At 31.8% G+C, this 23,134-nt stretch overlaps 1 protein-coding gene across 1 annotated transcript; it reads left to right on the top strand.

The window, feature by feature from the left end:
* Positions 1 to 1,552: 1,552 nt before the first annotated feature.
* LOC108753653 (serine proteinase stubble-like) lies at positions 1,553 to 22,156 on the top strand. Its single transcript, XM_018495445.1, has 5 exons — positions 1,553 to 1,567; positions 10,489 to 10,669; positions 18,042 to 18,346; positions 19,705 to 19,856; positions 21,986 to 22,156. Exons 2-5 carry the CDS (start codon positions 10,518 to 10,520, stop codon positions 22,154 to 22,156), a joined length of 780 nt encoding a protein of 259 aa, XP_018350947.1. The 5' UTR covers positions 1,553 to 1,567; positions 10,489 to 10,517.
* Positions 22,157 to 23,134: the final 978 nt, after the last annotated feature.

Genomic DNA, 23,134 nt, shown 5'->3' with positions numbered 1-23,134 from the left:
ATATATAATATATATATATGTATATATGTATATAATTACTATCATTTGAAAATCATTTTGAAATCATGTTCTCTGCACAGATAAATCAAAGATTAAATTGTTTGATAATAATAAAAAAAAAGTTTACTATAAAATTAGAAAAGCTTTTAAAATCCGAAATCTAATTCCTATTGTAAAATATGGTGATGGAAAATCTCTCTTCTGGAGATCCATAGCAACTTCTGGATTACGGAAACTTAAATTTATCCATGGTAAAATGAATCAACATATGTAAAAATTTTGAAGCACATAATTCAAAAGAGTCCACTCGTATAGTTGGAATCGAACGGAACTTTATCATACAGCAAGATAACGACCTCTCGCATACCTCTCGTCGTGCACAGAAATTTTTTAAAATAAATAAGATCGACATACTTGAACTTCCCAGAGCTCAGACTTGAACTCTATTGAGCATTTGTGGGAAGTTCTCAAGTCAGAAGAAAATCGAATCCTCGGAATCATGGGGAATTGGAAAAAGTCATCCTGGAAACTTGGGAAAACATTAATTCGGAAGTTATTCGAAAAACTTGTGAAAACAATTCCAAGCAGACTAAATGCTGTTATTGAAGCTAAAGATGGTCCTATTAAAACTCAATATATTATATATATTGTATATTTTAATATTATATTTTTTCTTCAATGTTATTTTATTTGTCAAATCAATTAATTTCGCGATTATTTTTATAGTTTTGTTGATTAAGTCTATATATGTATCTAAATGTAAAAATAATGTATAATATATAATTTTATTGCACATAAATTTTTCATTAAAATTTTAGGCTTTTTTGACACTAATTAAATATAAATGAACATTGTAATTGTGTGGCTCTATAAATATCAAAACGACCTATTCAACTTAGTCAACAATCATAATGGAATCGACATCGATTCGAAGTCAATTTGATGATTTTGACATTGAATCAATTTCATTATCATTTTTGGGAACCGCGTGTAATGAGCATGAGTACAATTAAAATAAAATTTATAGAATCCTTGACTTTGAAGACAAACGTAAAAATTGATGAAAATTAAAGCAATTCATAGTTTATATATATACAAATTAATGTTCGCGAGTGTTCTTCACGAAGTTGACTACTGTATAGTCCTTTGTAGCCTTTGATCAATGTACAGCTCTTCGCGTGGATTTTCGTTAACGCTTGCCTTGAAAATTACGCCAGGGTCGCATCAGATCTTATCGGTAAATTTCCGTTGTGAACAAACACACGGGTAATACCGTGTGCGAAGTTCACGGCCTCGCAACACGCCACGCATCGCGGAAAGTGATGGCAAGGGCGATGGGCGGCGACAAAGAAAGAAATCGAGACGAGAAAGATACGATCGTGGTTACACGACGTATAAAGAAGCGTCGGCATCGATGAGAGTGCGACACTTTTTAATCGCCCTTTGACAAAGCCTCAGCAGATCTGAAGCGAGATGTTCGGTCTAACGCATTCACGATTCGATGCATTGGCACTCGTTTTGTTCTTTGGATTTTTGCTGACAAGGATTCAGGCCGAGTATACTAATTGTAAGTAAATCCTATTAATTTTTGTTAAACCGCCAGAGAATACAATGTTCCTGCAAGTAATATCGTCTAAAGAAATACAAAACATTTTACTTTTTAAATTAAATACACAAGTATTGAAGATTGATGTCTATGAAAATAACTTAAATATTTTTAACATTCACAAAGGAAAAATGCTTATTATTTTCTTTAACTCTGAATACTGCTAAAGGCATTTTCAGGATGGCAAAGAAGTATTCTTTTACAGGAATAAAATAAATTTTACGATAATTGCACGTTTAGAGATAAAAGAGTGCACTCTTATTCTTGTAATTAAATAAAATATTGTTTTTCTTAATTCGTTTTAAACACTACAAAAGTTCTTACAATAATGAAATAACTCTTAATGTATAAAACTGCGTTATTATTAAAAATGTCTATTTTTCATTTAATATTACAATTTTCTTCTAATGATTTATTACAAAAATGAAATTACAAAAATGGAATTTTCAATTCTATATTATCACATTTCTTATTCTCCAACTACGCGAATGTTAATTCACGCTGAAGCGTGCAAAATCGAAATATGATGCTGCTCTATGTCTTATTACGCGCTGTAATAGTAATAACAAAATATTCATAAAGCATATGTACTATCATGCGCAGAAGGCTATCTCGCGCACTTACTTTTGCAGCTATCCGTGAAGTGCAACCTAAAGTCTCTTCTGTGGTTCTCAAAGTTTAGGTAGTAAACTTACTTTATCAAACTACACAACATCTATGGCAAACTCTGTATTAGTCAGTTCACTCTGAGAAGCTCGCCAACTATTCCCGTTGCAATTAATTTTTCGAAAACTTATTGCGTGATGTATTATATAACATACCTTACTAGATCATTACTTAAGAAGATTAACAATAAATTTGAATAATTGTGTTATTTTAAATAGATCAACTTTTTTATGTATCACATCAGGGTATCAGAAATCTTTCTTAAGACAAAATGATTTTTTGCAATTTCCTAACAATTTTATCATATTGATGATAATTATAGATAACTTTTCTAAAATCTTAATAAGTATCTTCTATAATTATTAATCAACTTAATATAATTTAATAATAGTTAAATGCATCTTTATTGATAATTTCTTGTAATCTCTTAAATCTTCTACTGCTTTAATTGATTGTTATAAACGATATTTTTATTACTATATATAATTATAATAAAACAATTTATTTCAATTATATATAGTATATATTTAATTATCTATACAAAGTATCCTTTCAATTTACCCAGGCAAATATCTCGAAAAAAAAGAAGATATCGAAAAATGTTTCAAACGAAAGTGGAACGGTTTCGACAAGTGCGAGACGCGTCGTAATATGTAAAGTATTAAAAAGGTTCGACAGCTGTTTTCTGATCGAACTTTATCAATAATGATACAAACAAACTTATAGATTAAGTCGGAGATGTGTTATTAGCAGCGTACGAGAACAGACTGACTCGATCAGAATTAGAGAGATTTTCATTATGATAAAAAAGGTGAAGATTCCGATAAATTTTAACCAATTACATGACACTTTCGAATATCAAAAATATACGTGATGGCGATGAAAGAAATTGAATGTCGATGACTCACAAATCCGTTTAGGAATAAGTCATAAGATATCTGTAAGACTGAATATTCAAGACGAGTCTTAAGGGTAAATAATAAAAAAAAGGACTAAAAACGATAGGTGAAAGCAAATAAAATAAGTAGCAGGAAGAAAAATTTATCAGGAATGTTTAGAAAAAAAGAGTGTGTAGAAAAACTTTATGTTAAAAACGTGACATTAACAAAAGTGACGTGGCACGTAATAGAGGGAGGTATTTTTATCACGCTTTTCTATAGGTGAAAGTCACCTTTATTTTTTTTAAATAAAATTATATGATATTTTTTTCATAATATAGTTTCTCTAATTATTCTACATATAAAAGTATTAAATTGGAGATATAAAAAAACCAATAATTTACGAGATATTTAATATTTTATATTAATATGTATCAGAATAAAGTATAAAATATCTCAAACTATTTTTGATATCTCTACCTCGATATTTTTATATGCATAATAATTAGCGGAACCATATTATGTAAAATAAACTATATACTCGTATATTTTTATTTAAAAAAGAGAAAGTGATAATCTTTTCGGCGCCTCTACCTAGAAAAAAATAACATGATCAAAATACACTCCCCTCGAAACCACTTTCATCTGAAATATTTTCAGTATCTTCCACATTTTTCTGGATAGATATTTGCCTGGATAAATTAAAATAGGACACCTTGTATATTTAATTGATTATATAGAAACTTTTACGTTATCCTGAATATGAATAAAACAGGACCACTAAGATTTTTTTATTAATTTTTTTGTAGCGTTTTTAATTGAAATTTTTTACACATGCGTATGTAGACTATTAAATTATCTTTTACTTCTCTATTTTTCTTCAACTATTTATTATACTATTATTCACAAAAGTTGTAGGTTTGCTAAACTTAAATTTCTGTGCGGACCAGTTTCCCAGTGGGAAAAATCAATAAAAAAAACTTTGTAATTCTATCAGTACCAACCTGCCATCAGAAATTTAAACATATTTGGTACCTTTATATAGAACAAACCAGCAAACGATTTTTCCGTTTAACCAATAAAACATGAATCGCCTATGATAAGGTTAGCACAAAATTGAAAAATCATTTAGCCGAACGTAACTTCATTTTACATTCCTAAAACCTTTAATGAGGTTATCGAGTCATTTATGAGAAGAGTGTTGGAATGAAATACCATAACATGGTTTGTTATTCCTCAACTTAACTAGCATGTGCGCGCTATTCAACGGATGCATTCGTATACAAACGACAGTTTAATTATCATAAAAAGCATTAAATAGATATAATAACTGTCAAATAAGGTAATAGAAAATACTTAGAGGAAGTTTGTTGCAAATCGATGAGTTGTGCATAGTCGGCACAGGAAACACTAAAATGTATTTTCCAATGGTTTGAATAGCGATCGCATATTATTAGATGCATTTTATGCTGCGGTTCGTTGCTGACGGCAAAATCGGCCGACAACGGCTGCACTCGAGCTTTTCTGTGGGTTGGCGTCCATTTAGCCGGAGTGGAGGTATTAGACGGTAAACGGAAGTCAATGGAGAATTCGGAATAGAAGCTTGTGGATTACGTTGAAACACCGGAAGTTAATAAACCAAATTTAGTGTTCGCCATTAGCGTAGCGAAATTCGCTTCCCACTGCAAGCCAATGCTCGAAAGTGACTTAATGAGACACTGAAGTAAAAGAAAGAACAATAAGACGGAAGAAAATATATAACAAATCAGTCTGAACATATATTCTCGAAAAACATTTGTTGAATATTTACTATTTTATTTTAATTTCAAGCATATATATGTCCGGCAGAATTTAGATTAATTTTTCCGTAATTAATGTATAAAAAAAAACCATTTCAACATTTTTGATTATAATATTAATTATAAAAAAAATAATTTAACTAAAATGAACATTTATCTTTAATTTTTGGGACATCGCCCGAAATTATTTTGCAATAAGTTGCGTATTTATCGCTGTTTGAGTATTTGATATAATAGACGATAATCAAGTGATTAAACATTAATATATCAAGCATACTAACTAATCACATTAAATTATTGTAATATGGCTAATAGACTTGTGATCATATAACTATAATCCTATTTGCAATCTATCTGGCTACAGATAAAGTACACCTTACTAAATCGTAGATTATAATAGCTTTATAAATTTTAGACCTAGGGTATATTCGGAGAAACACTATTAGTGCTATTTATGTCATTCCATTTTCATCGTTTATTAATAAAAACAGGATAATAGCGATGTATTCTCCTCGGACACATTTTTAGTTTAATCAAAAGTAAAAAAAGATTATTTAGAGATTCTTTAAACCATTTACAAAATCACAATTTCCCTTTACCAAGACATATTTTTAACAGATTTTGACACAATTCATAATAGTTTATTTTTAATATCAATCGCATTTCTACTTTTTTCCACCAAGTAGATACAGGAATGGATAAATATTTCATTCCGCATGTCAAATTTCGACAGCCAACTGACCGGACGATCGAGATAAAATGCATGCACATGAAAAAAGTAATGGAATTAACGCTCCGCAAAAAATTGTCTCCTATGTTGATTTACGTCCGAAAAAGCTCTCATGGCAGAGACAGCGCGTTGATAGATTATTTGAACAACACGTTTCGGTGCATAATGCAGGTTATATAGAGAGTCATTATCTCATTTACAATTCACTCTTTGGCGAAATATCAGATAGAACATCGGTGCCCGAATTTATAAAGATAATTATTTATTTTACCAACAATAAAATGGCTGTTTTTATCAAATAATTAGGATTTACAATATAGGGAGGCAAAGCAAAGTGGTTTATTCATCAGACTGATAACTACCTACCAATCGTTTCTTCGCCGAACAATTACATTGATTGTTATAAACATTAATTTTACGCATTGTAACTGAATAATCAATCGCGAGATTATGCAACATACCGCGGATGCAATACAACGTTAAAAATAATTACTCTTCCATACCAAATCGGCGTCGTCACCGAGAATTGAGTAAAATTTTGATAATTATTACCATTCAGCAAATTATAATCAGTATCTGGCGTCCATTAAACAAATTAAATTATTTTCCAAAATTCTATATCCGGAGTTTATGGCATATGCTTTATTTATATTTCGTATAAATATATACTTTAATATTACTAAAATATTTTCAGAAATTCGGTTGACTCGTTTTAAATCCAGCGATTTGTAAATAAAAGGTAATCGGTATTACACGGAAAAATATTCCGCGCATGAAATATTCGGCTCGGATACTATCGTTATTTCGGTCGATAAACAAATTACGTTTGCGCGCAAATTACATTGCTGTTACGTCGCAGTTTACGACCGCTCGAATATATGGCCGCGTCGAAAATCGAAAAAATGTGGTTTACCGCTAACAGAAAAAGTAATGACATATTTTATGAAAGTACTCGAAATTGAGGAAATAAACTTGGTCGAATGACGCAGCAAGTAGTTCCAGGCTATTTAAAAGAAAAAAAAAACTAGTTGCATTTTTGGCATTAAGCTGCTTTTTTCCAAACAAAAAGTGAATACGTGCGCAAGATAGAAAAAAACGAAATAGAAATTAACAAATAAGTCTTGCCGAAAAGGTCGGAAATTGAGAAATACACGACCTCATAGCATAGCTGAACAAGAGCTATGCTATTCTAGATTTTGTCAACGACCGTTCAATGTCAAAATCATGACGGACAATATCAGGAAGGTTCTTAACCCGTTCGTGGCCGCAAAAAGACTCCATAAACTTGTAATGCTGGCAAACTCACGGTTTATTAAAAAAGATACACGAAAAAGACAACATGAAACATCCATTATTGCATTTTAGTAGTACAAACACAAATTATAGAGTTATATTTAATATGTATTGAAAGAACTTATTATATTTTTCTCAAGACATATTTAACTTACTTCGTTTTTTTCTTTATTATGTAGTATAATAAATTATAAAAATAGTACACTGTTTCGAACATTACACACGTTTAATGGAAAACGATTTATGTGCTTTGTCTATTGAAAAGGTATTAAAATTGTGAAATTTATTGGCTGGCGAGCGAATTATCCGTAAGATAATAAGTACATTACTTTTAATACGTATTGATAAAATTGGAACGCTGCCCTTTAAAACGCCATCGCGTTAAATGCATTACCGCGCAGATTTTGGATTTGTAACATTTTAAATTGGCTCGGAAAGAACACTTGATATAATTACTCGGTGAGTAATTTGTAAAGAACTTTTTATCTCATTGGTTTTTCAGGTGAGATATTAAGCCCGAAATTGTTACGACAGACGTGTCCATGGCTGTCTCCAGATTTATCTTATCGTTGGCAGAGAATCAATATCAAACAAAATTTAATCTCCTTAATATCTCACATACATACCTGTAAATGTATTATACGAACGACAATCATTAAGGGGATTTGATTGTCAATGTAAAAGAAATTTCTCTCCTTTAATTGTTCCCAATCAATCACAAATACGAGTCACTTATTTAGTACACGTATACAGTATACTTATCGCTTGGCGATATGACAACTTTTCTTGCGCATTCATAAGTTCGTACGATTTATTTTGTCAATACAATAAGCGCGCTGTGACTTCGACTGCCAAGATTCTGTCGATTTACGGCAATAGCCAAGCTTCTCCAAAAACACGACGAGAGAAAGAGAGGAAGAGAGAAAGAGAGAAAGAGAGAGAGAGAGAGAGCAAGCTTTTTTCGACCTTTCCAAACACAATCGACTCGACTGGAAGGATAAACGAGGTGCCTCCGCACCAAACCTGGTCACCAAACCGAGGCATTGGTCGTATTATCATGATCGCGCCCTCGGGCTGCTTTTGACATATCTATTACGCGTTTCGGAATAGAGGTGACTTCGAATTCTGTGCTACCAACGCCTCCCTCTCGGCCGCTTCGACGTGCTTTCCTCGCCCGTTATAGAAGAGCGACGGGTATGGGTGGAAATGTGGTGGTGTAGGCGTAGAGGTCCAATTAATCAGTCGGGGCGTGAAACGAGAGGGGGATCGAGGTTCAAGGGGGGCGGTGAGAGGTACAGGGAGAAGGATAACCAGGGTTCCGCGCGCGGGGCAGGGACGTCGCAGCGATTGTAGTGACAGATCCACCGTATCTGTCCCTATCTGCTCGAGGCATTAAATCCGTGCGACGCCAAACGCTGCGCCACAGGAAGGGATCCGCTCGAATCGGTTAACATTTCGGCAAAGCGGCAATTTCGGATTTCAATTAAACACAATACTATCAGGCGCGCGGTTGGACCGAGACAAATTTTAAGAATGCATTTTTTCCCAATTCCTTCGTTCAATAAAAAATGTATAAAGTGAGTTACATAAAATATATTTAATTTACCTTTTTTTACTTTCAAGAACACATTGCTCGTTAATTGATATATATCGAGGCTATTTATTTCTTTCACAAGCATGCATATGATTAAATCAATCATAGAGAAGTGCAAATCAATTCCTTTAAACAGAGAAATCAATTATTCTTTTTTTAAAAAATTTGCAAACAGAATTATATAACAATTAGGCATTCGAATTGTTAATAACAATTTTGTACGAACCGAAAGATCTAATAATAAGCTTTTGAAAAGACTTTTCCACGTCCTTTCTATAATAGCAGAATCAATTACAGTTCGACATAATTAGTGCAATTTAATTAATATTAATTAACAGCACAATTTATGATTATTACTTGTGGTATAACGGACTATATAATCGCCAATTGCAGCCGAATGTGCTTTCACTATTTTGACGTGACCGCATTTATCGCATTGATGTAACAATAATAGCCTTTCTTTTAATTGATGTTAATAAAAACTGTATTGACATTTTCGAATTTTTTCAATTTATAACATACTGATAAACACTCCTTATGATGTTTCAGTAAACTGTACTGATAAAAATAGCAACTCATGCATGTACGAAAGAGATTTAAGTAAGAAATTTTGCATTTTTGTAAATAAAAAACAGTAAATTTTTCGAAATTTTTTAAACGACAGCTTTACTGTTCGTAAATATTTTTTCTTTAATGTTTTATAATATTTACACAACAATCATAAATATCAGTTTATAATCTTATAATCCATCGTAAATTTTTTTTAAAGAAATTCCATTATTGAAGTAATTTATATAACTTTCAGTAAATTTTACGATTAGAATCTGTTACATCTACGCTTAAAAATTGATTGTATTGTCATCTCGTTGATCTTCCAATTATGCATACATGGAAGTCGCTCTACTCATTTATGCCATGTCACGAACATTAATCATCAAATACTAAGGACGATCGATAGCCTGTCAATATGCTCTCGTCAACAAGAGTGCAGATGGTAATTCCCTACGGATCGGAATAATCGAAACATGGTCCGATGACCGATACTAACAACATTTGATAATAATTGCAATATTTCAGATGAGTCTCGGTTCTCTTAACTTTCCAATCTAGTTCGCGAACAGTTTACTCTAATCAATAAAGTATTGAATGAACATAATTGCGTTAGCGATAAAATAATAGAATACGTAAAGTCCACTTTAGATGGTCTATAACTTGCAATCAAATTCAAGATAAAATCCTATTTATAATTTTATATGTCACATATCCTAAATATAAATGTGTATTCTAATATATATTTTGTATACGTGTGAATTTTACTTTAAATGTCTTCTATATTACACGATACGCAAAATTATAAATAGAATTCTATTCCGAATTTGGTCGCGAATTATAGATCGTCTAAAGTGGGCTTTTGAGAGAAAAATTATAAAGCAGGATCTCTTAATATGTTTATAACACAGCGCGTTTTATGGATATTATACAATTTTGTCAAAAGCTGGTGATGATAAGTTCTTTTGCATAGAAATGTACAAACAAGAATGGAAAAAAGGCATTAATTGCAAGGAAACGACACGTTAATTGGATGTTCAATTAATCCTGTAAAAGTGAAATGTTTTCCTCTTTTATTAAGATAGAAGAGGAACGACCAGACGATGGCGCTAAGTATCGTTAAACAGATTACACGGCGTGTCGTCCGATTTGGCGACTTTCTAGACACTTTCTCAATGTGCCGATACTCGTCTTCGCTTCATTTGCGACCAAAAGAAAAAGCGAGATCGAGCGTTTAAGATCGTGTCGCTATCGATTGATGTTAGTGGTTGAGGGTATCGGACGAGTCGAGCGTTTGCACCCGACTTTGCAACGAAATAGCTAAGGCAATTAATCGTTATCGGACATTAATCGAGGAAATTCGTATTTGATAGTGGCAGATGTTCCTTGCGGTAGGAGTGAGATGGCACGAGAAGCTAGAATTGTCGGAGGTCAGGACGCGGCGCCACGTGAATTTCCGTGGATGGTGAGCATAACAAGGAAAGGTGGACACTTTTGCGGCGGCGCCATTTTGAATGACAAATTTATATTAACTGCTGGACACTGTTTATGTTCGTGAGTAATCCTCGTTTTAATCATTATATATCATAAATTTTGTATTCTTTAATTCTAATGTTGACAGTTTATCATTTATTATGGATAGAGTGATTATCTTAAATAATTCAAAAAGCGTTTAAATTCCCTCTATTAATCTTTATACATATGTTAAATAAATTTTTTAAAATCAGTTTAATTAAAAATTTGTTAGAGTTGAAATAAATATTATATAAAACAAAAAGTTCAAATCTGATTTTTTTATACAGTTATTTCAATTTTATATACCTATTAAAATATATTAATTTTTGTTTTTGTGATAAATATGCATGCCAAAGAAAAGTAAAATTATATGAATAACACTGATATATATTAATGGCATAAACCCAAAATTATATACTATAGCACGTCCTTAATTTTGCTTATACTTCAGTAACAAGTTTTCAAAAGATGCATCTTCATTAAGGGAGTACATAGAGTCTATAAAGACTAAGTCCTTTACGAAGTAGGCTTTAATTTCAACGGTCGATCTGAAACTTACAATTTCTTGACAACTTTTAATAGGATGTTCGCATATTAAATCTCGTTAAATCCGCCAGAGACTTGATTATTATCTCAAAAGTTTATCTATGTATAAAGTATTCCATTTGTTGCCCTTAATAGTAATAATAATAATTGTAACAGTTTGATTTCTTTTGAAGTTTAATCGAGTCAGACATTTAATGCTGAAATTTGAAAACCTTTTATAAACTATTATAAATTAATAGTTTTCGGTACGCTATAAAGAAAAACTAATTTCATCTTTTTAAATTAATAAAGAAATTATTTTAAAATTTGTACTAATTCCCGATTTTAATATTTCAACCAGATTTATATTGACAATGTATTTTCAAATATTTTGAAATTTTCTAATTTGAATTATATAATATATACAAAATACTGTCAGTGATTATTTAAATTTATATTATATATGAGAAATGTGTAAGTTTATCTCATATGCAAACGATCTATTTTTTTCGCTGCTGTACCGCGAAAAATAAATCACGCTCCTCAAAGGAAAAAGACTTTGATACGCATATATAAAAATGACATAAAAGTTATTGTAAAATTTAACCGACATCACAAGAATTTCTCTACCTGTTATATAAATAAAGCAAATAGAGGAGTATGTGTACCGTATGATTTTTATCGCGTTACTATGTCAAGCGAAAAGTTCCAAATAAAAATAAGCAAAAATTTCACAACAAGCTGCATTCGCGTAAAATTTGTCAGCGTATGGCTAATTAATCTATCAACAAATATAAACTGTCTCTAATAAAATATACATATATATATATATATATATATACATAGACTCTACAAAAAACTAGTTATAAATGTATATCATTTTACACATAAAATTATATCATTATATATTTTACTGAAAATATATTTAAATCTACAGTTTTTGCTTCCGACAGTATTAAGTTAAAGTGAACGAATTTGAGTGAGTCTTTCTTTTGAATGGAACGCGCATTATAAATGAACCACTATCATTGCGCAGCAGTCGAGTTTGCACGGCTACAGCAGCCATGTATGCAGGATAGCTTTCGTGTAGATATAATTAAACGCGCGAGCAGACCCATAGTTGGGTGGGCAACAAAACGTACAGATATTGCGTATCCCTTTCGGTCACTGGACAGATTACAGAAGGACGGGATGGGGAGGGCAATAGGGGCCGTTCGGGGGCGACGAGCGACCGTAGAGAGAATTCAGCGTCGAGCTTTGGCGTTGTAAACCATGATTGCGTGTAGATTACAGACCACTCGGTAATTGCTAGCGGCCATGCAAAACGTATGGAAAACGTTGCAACAAGATGCGAGGCAGGAGGGCGTGAAAATGAAGGTGGCTGTGTCCACTATCGTCTCACTTTACCTCATCCTCTTTCCCCTTTGGTTTTTCTCACCGCTTGGTATCATTTACGCGCAAAAACAGACAACCCGACACTCACCAGTGATATCTAACGCCTCGCTGCGTCAAATTTATGGAGACTAGATCCCCTTGTTATCGTGTATCAAGAAAAAAAATTAGGATAAAATTCATTGGAGCTTTCTTTTGGCATTTTTAGAAACTCTAAATAATACAAATGCAACAATGGATAATCGATTTTTAGAAATATTGTTGTATATATAATTCAAGCTCATTGTTAAATAAAAATATTTTTATCGTATACAATCATCTCTCTTTCGATATCATAATTTACTTTAAATGTTTCGTCAATTGCCAAAAATTTGTTATCTAAAATTTCATATTTAAAGATACATAAAATTGGAAATATTTAATTAAACATTTAATATTCGAAAAGGATTTTTATTTAGAATATGTATGCTTATATTTTCACACGTCATAAGCTGTATATGTAAAAAATGAAACTCGTTAGTAAATAATTAAAGAAATTATAATGCGTTGTTCTATCGAACTGTTGACGCGGCGACCAATTACTATTAATACAATATACGCGTTGTGAATAATACGGTTGATTAATCGTCATGCAAGCAGATATAAATTATGTTCTTGTAGCGATACAAGAACTGGCAACCTAGCGACGCAGCATCGATATTTCTCGTTCGACGATATCCCACGGTAAATTAATGTTCTGCAGTACCTTATTACCAACGTCATTCTGCGTGCAACGTTGCGTAATTCACGGACGCGTTCGTGTGCCGATATACTAGTGCCAGGAGAGCCGCACGATTTAACGAGCCGAACTGAAATTAATTCCAATCAATTTACCGATTCGGCGTCCAATTAATTTTTAACGAAGCTGGTCGTAGAAAAAAAATCAGTCATAGTCCCGAATAGCAAATATTATTCGTGCAATGAGAAAAAGATGCAGTTGCGACGGTATAGACTTAACAACTTAATTAACTTTGTTTTAATCTATTTAAATAGATTTTTTTTTTGGAATATCAATTCTGTTCTTCATTCCGTTTGTTTCTTAAATAAATAGGAAAACAATACAAGAAAGGATCCCGCACTAATCATGTAGAAAATTGAGTCCTGGTGAAATGAGTTAGTTCTCACAAATAATGCAGCTTACAATGTAGTCAACAGAAGACAACAAGGCTCAATAATAGATAGTTTTAGTTATGGTGTATCAAATAAAACTTATGCTCACAAAATAAATTTAATACACCATAACTAAAAAACTATTTATTATTGTCTATGATATCTTTTTCGATGATTCGTCACATATTACATAATATATTCTAAAAAGTAACCAAAAACCAAGTTTATCTCTAGAATATGTAAATAGCGCAATTAGTTTATTTTTAATAGAAAGTCTAAAACGTATAGAATTAATCCTTAATTTACTTTTATAAAATATCTTTTATCTAAAAATTTTTTAAATTCCAAAGTCTATGTCTGATTTTTTTACTATGGGTGAGAGAAATAAAATTACAAGCAAAAATTATAATATAACTAATATAAAATTTAAATATTAAATAATTAATCTGCTAATATATTCATTTTTTCACGTCCACCTTATCGCTTTATAAGACTTTACTACTTTTTTTTAGAAAAAGCTAATGATATTGCATTCTGTCCGCTTCAAAACTTGTCTTAATTTTTGTTATTTTCCTTTTATTATTATTAAAATTCTCCATTAAATATAAGACGTCCTATTTTAATAAATACATTTAAATATTTCGAGAAATAGATAAAATACTGCACAATGTGATTTTTTCAGAATGTATGATTCAATATATCAAAGATATATTTTAATTTAAAAAATTTGATTTAGCATCAAGATAAAATAAAGTTTAATTTTATTTCTTTAACTCATTAAAGCTCTCGGCTAAACCAGTAAGGTAAACAAAAAATAATAATAAAAAATAAAATCAGAGCATAGAAAAATTTTCGATATAAAAAGTACATTACAAAAATTAATTTAGTAACAAATTGTTTGAAACTATTATTAAATATTGAAATTGTTATTAAATATTGAATATAGAGGAATTACGCCAATCTATTCTGTGGTTACAAAAGCATGTATAACTTTTTCTTCTTTCATTTTCCGATTATGCAGAAAAATAAGATAAAAATCACGGATTTTTGAAACTCATTCCAGCCCATAGCTAGCTAGTGAGCTTAATAAAAAACACAATGAAGAGAAATAATTCTATTTTTAGTAATCACATGTATATTTTTGCAAATATATTTTTCATTTTATAAAAAAAATCAGTTTGAAAAAATTATATTTTTTTTGTAATTTTTTCTATAAAATCTATTGATATAATCGATTTCCTTTTACAATCAATATTTAACACTTTTTTATAACAATTTATTTAACAACAAATTTATAACATAATTGATTTTTGCAATATTCTTTTTATCATATTTGAAATCGCGACTTTAAAAAACTCTTTTTGTAGGTATTTCCATTTTCATACAAATATTAATCTTCAAATTTTATAATTTTGGCACAACATTCACTATGTATTGTAAGCTGCATTATATATGAAAACTAACTCATTTCACCGACCCAATTTTCCATATAATTAATACGGAAGCCTTTGAAAACTTTTAATAAATTAAAATTATCTGAATTTGATACGGATATATATGTTTAAGTACACATATTGCTGAGAAACTATATTAGGTCAGAGATTTGATTTCATCATACTGATTATGGGTATTATAGTAAATGTAATTTTGTACATTTGTACAGATATACATATATTCAAATATAATATATACGTATTTATATCACTGAAATTAATAAAATCAGGTCAGAGAGATTTGATTTCACCATAGTGATCATACAGATTAGAGTAAATAGGTATAATTATGTATATAAATAAATTTGTATAAATAGCCAATAAATAAATCTATATAATTAATTATTAAATATTCATAATACCTACATTTAGCTATTATGAATATTTGATAATTCAATAGCTTATATTAATCTCATTTATCGCGAATCGATTATAATTTGTACGAAGAGAGTGTTTTGTGTTTCATCGTCAATACTTCTAAACATACATACTAGATAGTAACGTCTGCCTAGCTGGCTCCTCCACTTAACTAAATCTTAATGAATAAATTATATAATAATGCGTTATTTATGTGCTCTCAAAATACGCAAAACAAAATTTTCTTGCGTATTTTGAGAGTGCATAAATAACGCATTATTACATAATTTATTCATTAAGATTTGGTTAAGTGAGAGCTAGGTGAGAGCAAACGTGAGAAAGTAATACAGTGTACGTTCAATTACGATAGTAACTTCTATATTTAAAGTAAATGTCATAAATCAAGCTGACGATTTATCTTAATAGAACGTTTGCCATAAGAAATGCTAGCTTATATTAAAATTGTTTGTCCAAACAAATCAGCATTGGCTATAGTAGCCGTTACAATATATCTTGTCGCAACGAGCAACGTCCTCGCTGCAATCCGTCTGAGCGCTCGTGCATTTTAATTGGAAGGGCGCGACGCTGAGAAGAGAGAAGCGAGTGCCGGAGATGCATTGAAAGTAAACCATATAATCCGTGAGCCGCGGAACAATAGCGGGGACTCGACGACGATGGAAAGGTCCATTAAGGCGGCTTTGTAAGGAGCGGCGGTGAAACAGGGAAACTTAGAAAACGCTCCGCGATAAACTCCAGAGGAGCATGAGGGAAGATGTGCAAGAGGTTACTGACGAAAGTGGGACGGTACGGGCTTGCGAAATACAGGCACGAGATGCGGGACGGAGGCGGGGAAAGAGGTACGGATGGAGGGGGTGCTGTAATATTGTTAATTATTCAGAGGTACTATAGACCGATTAATTAACTGAAGCCACTCCGGCCGGGTCAGGCATTCAAGGGAGCTCTGCAGACGCGTCGTTCGAGCGGGACAAAAATCCCGGTTAAATAATTACTGACGTCCAAGGGAAAGAAAACTGCGAAAGAGCTGGAATTCGTCAGCACTGTTAAGGGAGGGGTTGGGCGGGGAAAAAGAAATGGAAGGATACATCGATGATAAGGAACCTTCCGCCTCGGACATTTCTATTTCCGGTGCCCTAAATTTATGCGATGATTATTCTCTGATACCATTTCGATATTAGATAAGGCTCTCTTATGAGGAAATCAAAAGAAGAATAAAGAATACCGTTTTGTTTTTCATTCACAATTTTTACGCCGCGAAAATAAAGATTTTTATGAGAGGCGTATAAGTCGAACATTTCGGAGTTTCCAAAATGTTTTTAAAGATATGTACATTATTCATCTCAAACTTTTTAGTGGATTTTTACATGTGACATAAAGCATATAAAAAAACACGCATAATTTTTTCAATGCATATTATTATTCTTTTTGTAATGAATTTTCTTCCAGATTATTGTCCTAAAAAACAACAATTGAACAAAATATAATGCTTTAATTTTGATCGCATGTTATACATAATATCGCTCCTTTACTTAAAAAATGATACATTTCAAGAAATGTGATTTTCGAATTGAAAATAAATTAGCAAATATTATATTTATTATTAATTATTAAAAATAAACTAATTTAACTTTATTAAAAAAAAATTATTAGAATTTAAAAATAATTATTGTAAAAAATGGGTGTACTGCTTACAACTCAAAAAGAATAATTCTTGAAGGATTGTGAAACGAAAATAATAAAAATAATATTTGAACATACTAAAGATATATTCTTTTTGTTAATATTTATTTGATTACTCAATAATTTTCTGTCAAATTAAAAAATAGTTTTTCCCTTTTCTAAGTAACTTAATTTAAATTGTTGTTTTCGAAATAAGGAAACGATATATTATATATCATTCAATGCCAATAAAAAATATACATTATAAGATGTCCCATAAAAATCATATCATTTAAGAGTAAACTTTCGATATTATTATAATTTTTATAAGATTCTCTGTATGTAAATTTATATGTTAATCGTGTAATTTAAACTTCATATATTCTACACTGTTAAAAATGTAACCACAAGCTTTCTTTACATGTAAATGAAGCTCGTGGTTATAAACAAAATTAAATAAGAATGATTTAATAAAAATTAAGTTACAGTAGTTACTTAAATGTAATAAACGTGTACATTAAATTTCATAAATTTTCATAAAAAATACATTAAATTTTATGTACATGTACACAAATATACTTTTTAGTTAGAAATACATTAAATTTAATGTAATGTAAATGTAATGTCATGAAATTAAGTTCAAATTATGTAACTTAAAAGTATATTAAATATCATGAAATTTTTAACAGTGTACCTTTTTTGAAAAAAAAAAACAGAAAGAAAGAAAAAAATATAAATTCGTTTCAATAGCGTTTGTTAAATAATACGGCGTGTTGTGTGTGTGTTAATTAAATCTTTCGTTTTCACTTTAATTTCAGTGGCACCAACAAAATACCAATAGGACAATTGCGCGTCACTCTGGGTGAACACAATTTAAGGGCTCCAGAAGTGCCGGCCGCAAGACATGAAAGCGTCATAAACGCGGTGTTGCATCCTGGTCACAGGTGCGGCAAGTATGTGGACGATATTGCTCTGCTGGAGCTCGCTAGACCGATCAGTTGGTCGGAAAGCGTGAAACCCGCATGTTTACCTGTGGCTACAGGGAAACCAGGGTACAGCGCCTTTGGTGGCGTTGAAGCTACAGTAGCTGGCTGGGGATGGCTCGGAGAAGATAGAAGCAAATGTGAGTAAATAATTGTCTCTCTTTTCTCGATATCGATTGCATACAGAATGATGGCGCCTCGAAATTAGTTCTCATTACCTTGATTATTCCTGTACTTTGATTCTTATGGGCAAACGTACTATTTCAATATAAAATTACCGCCGCGTAACACTGCATTCAGAAGTTCTAATTCTCACTATCATCATATAATTATTCTTTATGTAATATCGTATAATTTAAAAAAGAATTTTTCTTTTAAACATAAGGATATCATATACAATAATTTCGCGTTAATGGCAGTTGTGAACAGCGGTTACACGCTTTTTATTTCTAACAATTAATAATAATTGAGGTTAAAGACTCGATGTATCTCGATATTTTTGTACGTAAATACCATTATATAATTCGTGAGTTGTGAGTAAATCTCTGTTAGGGACGCAGCGGGTAAAGGTCCTACTCGATCGTCGACCAAGTTGCGAATATCAGGGTCTTCATAAATACCTGAGATATATCAGTAAGCCTGAAGTTTCGATAAATCTTATCACGATAATGATCGGAGCGACACCAGAGAAACACGCACCAAAGTTTCCATAATCACCAAAGTTCTCACAAGCGTTGAAGTCCCAGTAGAGTGGAAGTATACCAACTTTCTCTCCATCTCTCTCTGAAATCAATAAAATGGACAAGGTCATTTTACTCACATATAAAACGGAAGTCATCGAGATACGCATTATTTGTACGGAAAAGTGATTCTTATCTGAAATGTTGATTATAAAACAATTATACAAATTTTATACATTATATTCAATTATGACAAAAAGATATTTTGATAGATATATTGATAGATAAACAAAACTGTTTAACATCTTGTATTTAAAATTTGTCTAATTAACATCATATTTTGCATCTTATAATCAACTTCGAATTTATGTAATTAATTAAATTCATTAAATAAATATTATACTCTTATGTTAAAATTGTAAAGCGTTTTGGGTATTATAATTAACACAACAACTAGATTATAACATAGACTAGATGTGCAGTAATTATTATTAATTAAATTCATCCATTAAAATATATCACGGTTTTTCATGATAAATAATGCTTGCTTACGTAAATAATGTTTTGCGTGTAATAGTTTTTCATGATGTGTCAGCAACGTGATACCCATTTATATTTAAGCACGCATCTTTATAAAATTTAAACATTACAGATATAAAATTTGAGCATTATAATGTAATTTTAAAATATTTTCTCCAACATGGTTAGGACTGGAATGTCATTAGGTTGCATGTTCGGTCTTAAGGCAACGACAAATGTTAGCAATAATCTGTTGTCTAAAGTCGCAGTAAACAGCACAAATTGCTGTTATATTTTAGACAAGAGAGCGGACGTGCTGCAAAAAGTGGAAGTTCGCGTGGTGACGAACGCTGTGTGTGATGAATGGTACGCGAGTCAGGGCAAGTCATTCAGCGTTGAAACGAAGCAAATGTGCGCCGGCTGGGAGGAAGGAGGAAAAGACTCCTGCTGGGTAAGTGAAAAAGGTGTCCGCTGCGAATTTATCTTTTCGGTCGCGTGAAACGTTCGCGGACATTCGCATTTTTGCGCTGCCGCATCGTTGCTCGCTCGGCGCCGCTTGTCAATCGCCCGATCATGGAATTCATGGTTCGTCGGGCGGGCACGACGCGAATTTCAATAAATACCCACGCTACCGTGGTAATGCGTATACAATGCTGTTCAGGCATGATAGCCGACCATGCTGGATGATACTGGTCTCCGGTAATTGGATCGTATATAATTGCATTGGTCTCGCTCTGCGGATCTCTAACGTAGACTGATATTTATGCGAAATTGTAACAAGGATTGGAGAAGAAGCGATAACGTTTATTAAAAGAATAAAGATATTGTTGTATAAACTACGTTATCGTCTTGATTACTCGATGTATATAAGACAAAAAGATGTTTTAATACAAAAGTTTATATTTAATTAAGTTATGGATAAAGGAATGAAACGATTAACATTCAATAATTATTACATCAAATACATTTTTCTTGTTTCACGAGAGTTTGTACGAGAGTTTGTACGAGAAAAAAAACCTTTTTTTTAATAATTAGAGAAATTCATTAAAATAACTTTATAAATTTTTCTGAAAAAGATTAATATATGGAAAAAATTAATATATGAATTGGAGACAATCATTCAAATGTTACTAATACGTATACGCGTATTAAACTTATCTAAATATTATTTTCCTGCTTTTACATAGAAATAGATATACACATTGTATGTCATGATAATTGGATGAGTGAATTATTTTCTTTTCTTGCGATTTCCTTTTTTATTCTCTTGTTCTACATCCTTCTTAACGGGGATGAGATACACATCATCCCCAACACGCGAGTACTAAATTCATGTCGTCAATTGAGCAGTTAATTCAGTAAAGGCAATTTCTACGAGAATTCCACTATGACATTACCAAGTCGATGTCCATCGTAATAAAAATGAGAATACCACCCCCGATCTTGTCTTCGATAAGTTTCCTTCGCCGCATTTCTACCGCGTCCTTATCAGCAATTTATATTTCCTCTAGACGAAGATATTCTCAAGAAAACAATCGAAAACGGACGTATTGCTTCGAGATATATCAAGAAAGAACGGAGTCTCGAAAGTACAATTTTGCTGAAGGCTCCGATGGGAATTGAGATGTGCTAGATTTCCTGTTTACCTCGTTTGCGCGAAAACTACGACTGGCAACTATAAAAATTGATTTCAGGATATATTGGATGTAACGCGAATCGCAGTTGAATGTTATATACAATTTAGCACTTCAAAAGATGATCAATTATTTCTTTAATAATATTAGGTACCTTTTTAATAATTACTCGAGAGAAATTTCGATATGTAATACGATCATTTTTTAAAATTTAACCTTGCTTTAAAACTTAATAAATAAGTTAAAATTATATTATACGAAATGATGCCAACAGCACAACCTGAATGATTCGATATGAAACAATAAGCAAAAACGTAGAATAAAATTTTTTTTATATGAAATAAGTAAAAAATGCAAGCCATAAACCGACAATAACTTGCATTTTTTACTTATTTTATTTCTTTGAAGCTGTATTATTAGAGATATATGTTGTTTTTTATATGAAGCTTTTGGGAAAATTGATCCTTTTCTGGCTGTACAATTTCCAGAATATTCTGTATCCATTGTTCAATTATAGAAGCATTTTAACAAACTAAACATTCTCTACAAAAAAAATGTTGTTTTCTCTTCAATCTCGTGAATCAACATTTTTTAATCAACAACTAAATATAAATAAACAATTAAATATTAATTTTTTCTTGTAATTTTCTATAAGATGAAGGAAAAGCTTAACATAAAAATTCTTTAGATTATTGAAACAATATTAATATACTATACAAAATACCGATGACAATAAATGTAATGCCGTTAAACGCCTGTTTCCATCTTGAGAATTCCCAGCAACGAGATTTACGATCCGGATCCGCGTGGAACGATACCGAAACCCATTGTGATGGATACTCCCACAACCCTGCAATCCGTATTAGAGCAAGTGGAATTTGCACCGCATCGTTTACCATAACCACGGTAGCTTACAGGACGATTGCAAGCCTCCTATATTTTCTAGGCTGACAGCGGCGGGCCCCTGATGGTTGAAAGTTACCCAGCCGAGCCTTTGATGGTCATCGGAGTGGTTTCAACCGGTATTGGCTGTAGCAGATCACGACTTCCTGGCATTTACGTGAGAGTATCCGATTACGTCCCTTGGATCACGCAAGAAGCACAATCTGGTCGATAAACTTTAATGCGAAAGAAAATGCGAATTTCTGCTTTGCTGTTTTAATTCTAATTAACAGCGAGCTCGGTTGCATGTATAGTAAGGCGCATTGCATTAATGAGTAGGACAATTTATTCAAGTTAGTAATCCTTTTAGTTTATATATCATAATTCATTGATATAAATAGAGAAAAAAAATCAGCAAGTCAATTAGCTGATTGGATTGTTAAAGTCTGTTACAACGTTACCAATATTTTATTATACTCGTAAAATATGGCTCTGACGGAAAAATTTTTAATCGAATAAGGACAAATTTTTTAATGCTTTTAAATAACGCGAAAATGCAAAAAATAAATAATATTCTTCTTTTTTTCAAGTGCCACACGCTGTCTCAGCACGTAGGTGCCTCCCTCTCATATATCACTGTGCACGCACAATGGCTACGGTTACATCGTGCATTTAGATCACGACCTATATATACAATATGTTGTTTATCCTGTAGGTTAAACAAAGACATCTATCATAGGTCGCGGAATAAGCGCACAGTGTAAACGTAGTCACTGATCGTACACGAGGTGGATATGGAGACTAAAAATTCGACGATCGTATCTAAGTAGTATGGTACGACAAAAATGAAAGATAGGGACCATGGAAGACGGCCAATCTCTCTCTCATTCTCTTTCTTATTATATCGTTGAATGGAAAGAAATAAAGATTGGCTCTCTCTCTCTCTCATTTTTGTCGACCATATTACTTAGATACGATCGAGCAGTCCATGCTCTATGTCTTTGATGGAGGACTTATAGTTTAAAACCTAGCAAACGAACATCAAACAAATAGCGAACGCGAACATTTATTGATTGCGTTCAGTAGATGTATACGTCAAAGCGAATGAGAATCGAACATTCGATTCGCGTTCGATTCGGTTTCCTCATGAAACGGTACATCAAAGACAATTCGTACGCGATTTGTGCGCGATGTAGACGTGCAAATCACGGTT

This window comes from Trachymyrmex septentrionalis, unplaced genomic scaffold (genome assembly GCF_001594115.1).
Source record: "Trachymyrmex septentrionalis isolate Tsep2-gDNA-1 unplaced genomic scaffold, Tsep1.0 scaffold70, whole genome shotgun sequence".
NCBI classification, from domain to species: domain Eukaryota; kingdom Metazoa; phylum Arthropoda; class Insecta; order Hymenoptera; family Formicidae; genus Trachymyrmex; species Trachymyrmex septentrionalis.
Note: the sequence above shows the minus strand (reverse complement) of the source record. Positions and strands in the feature narration are given on the sequence as shown.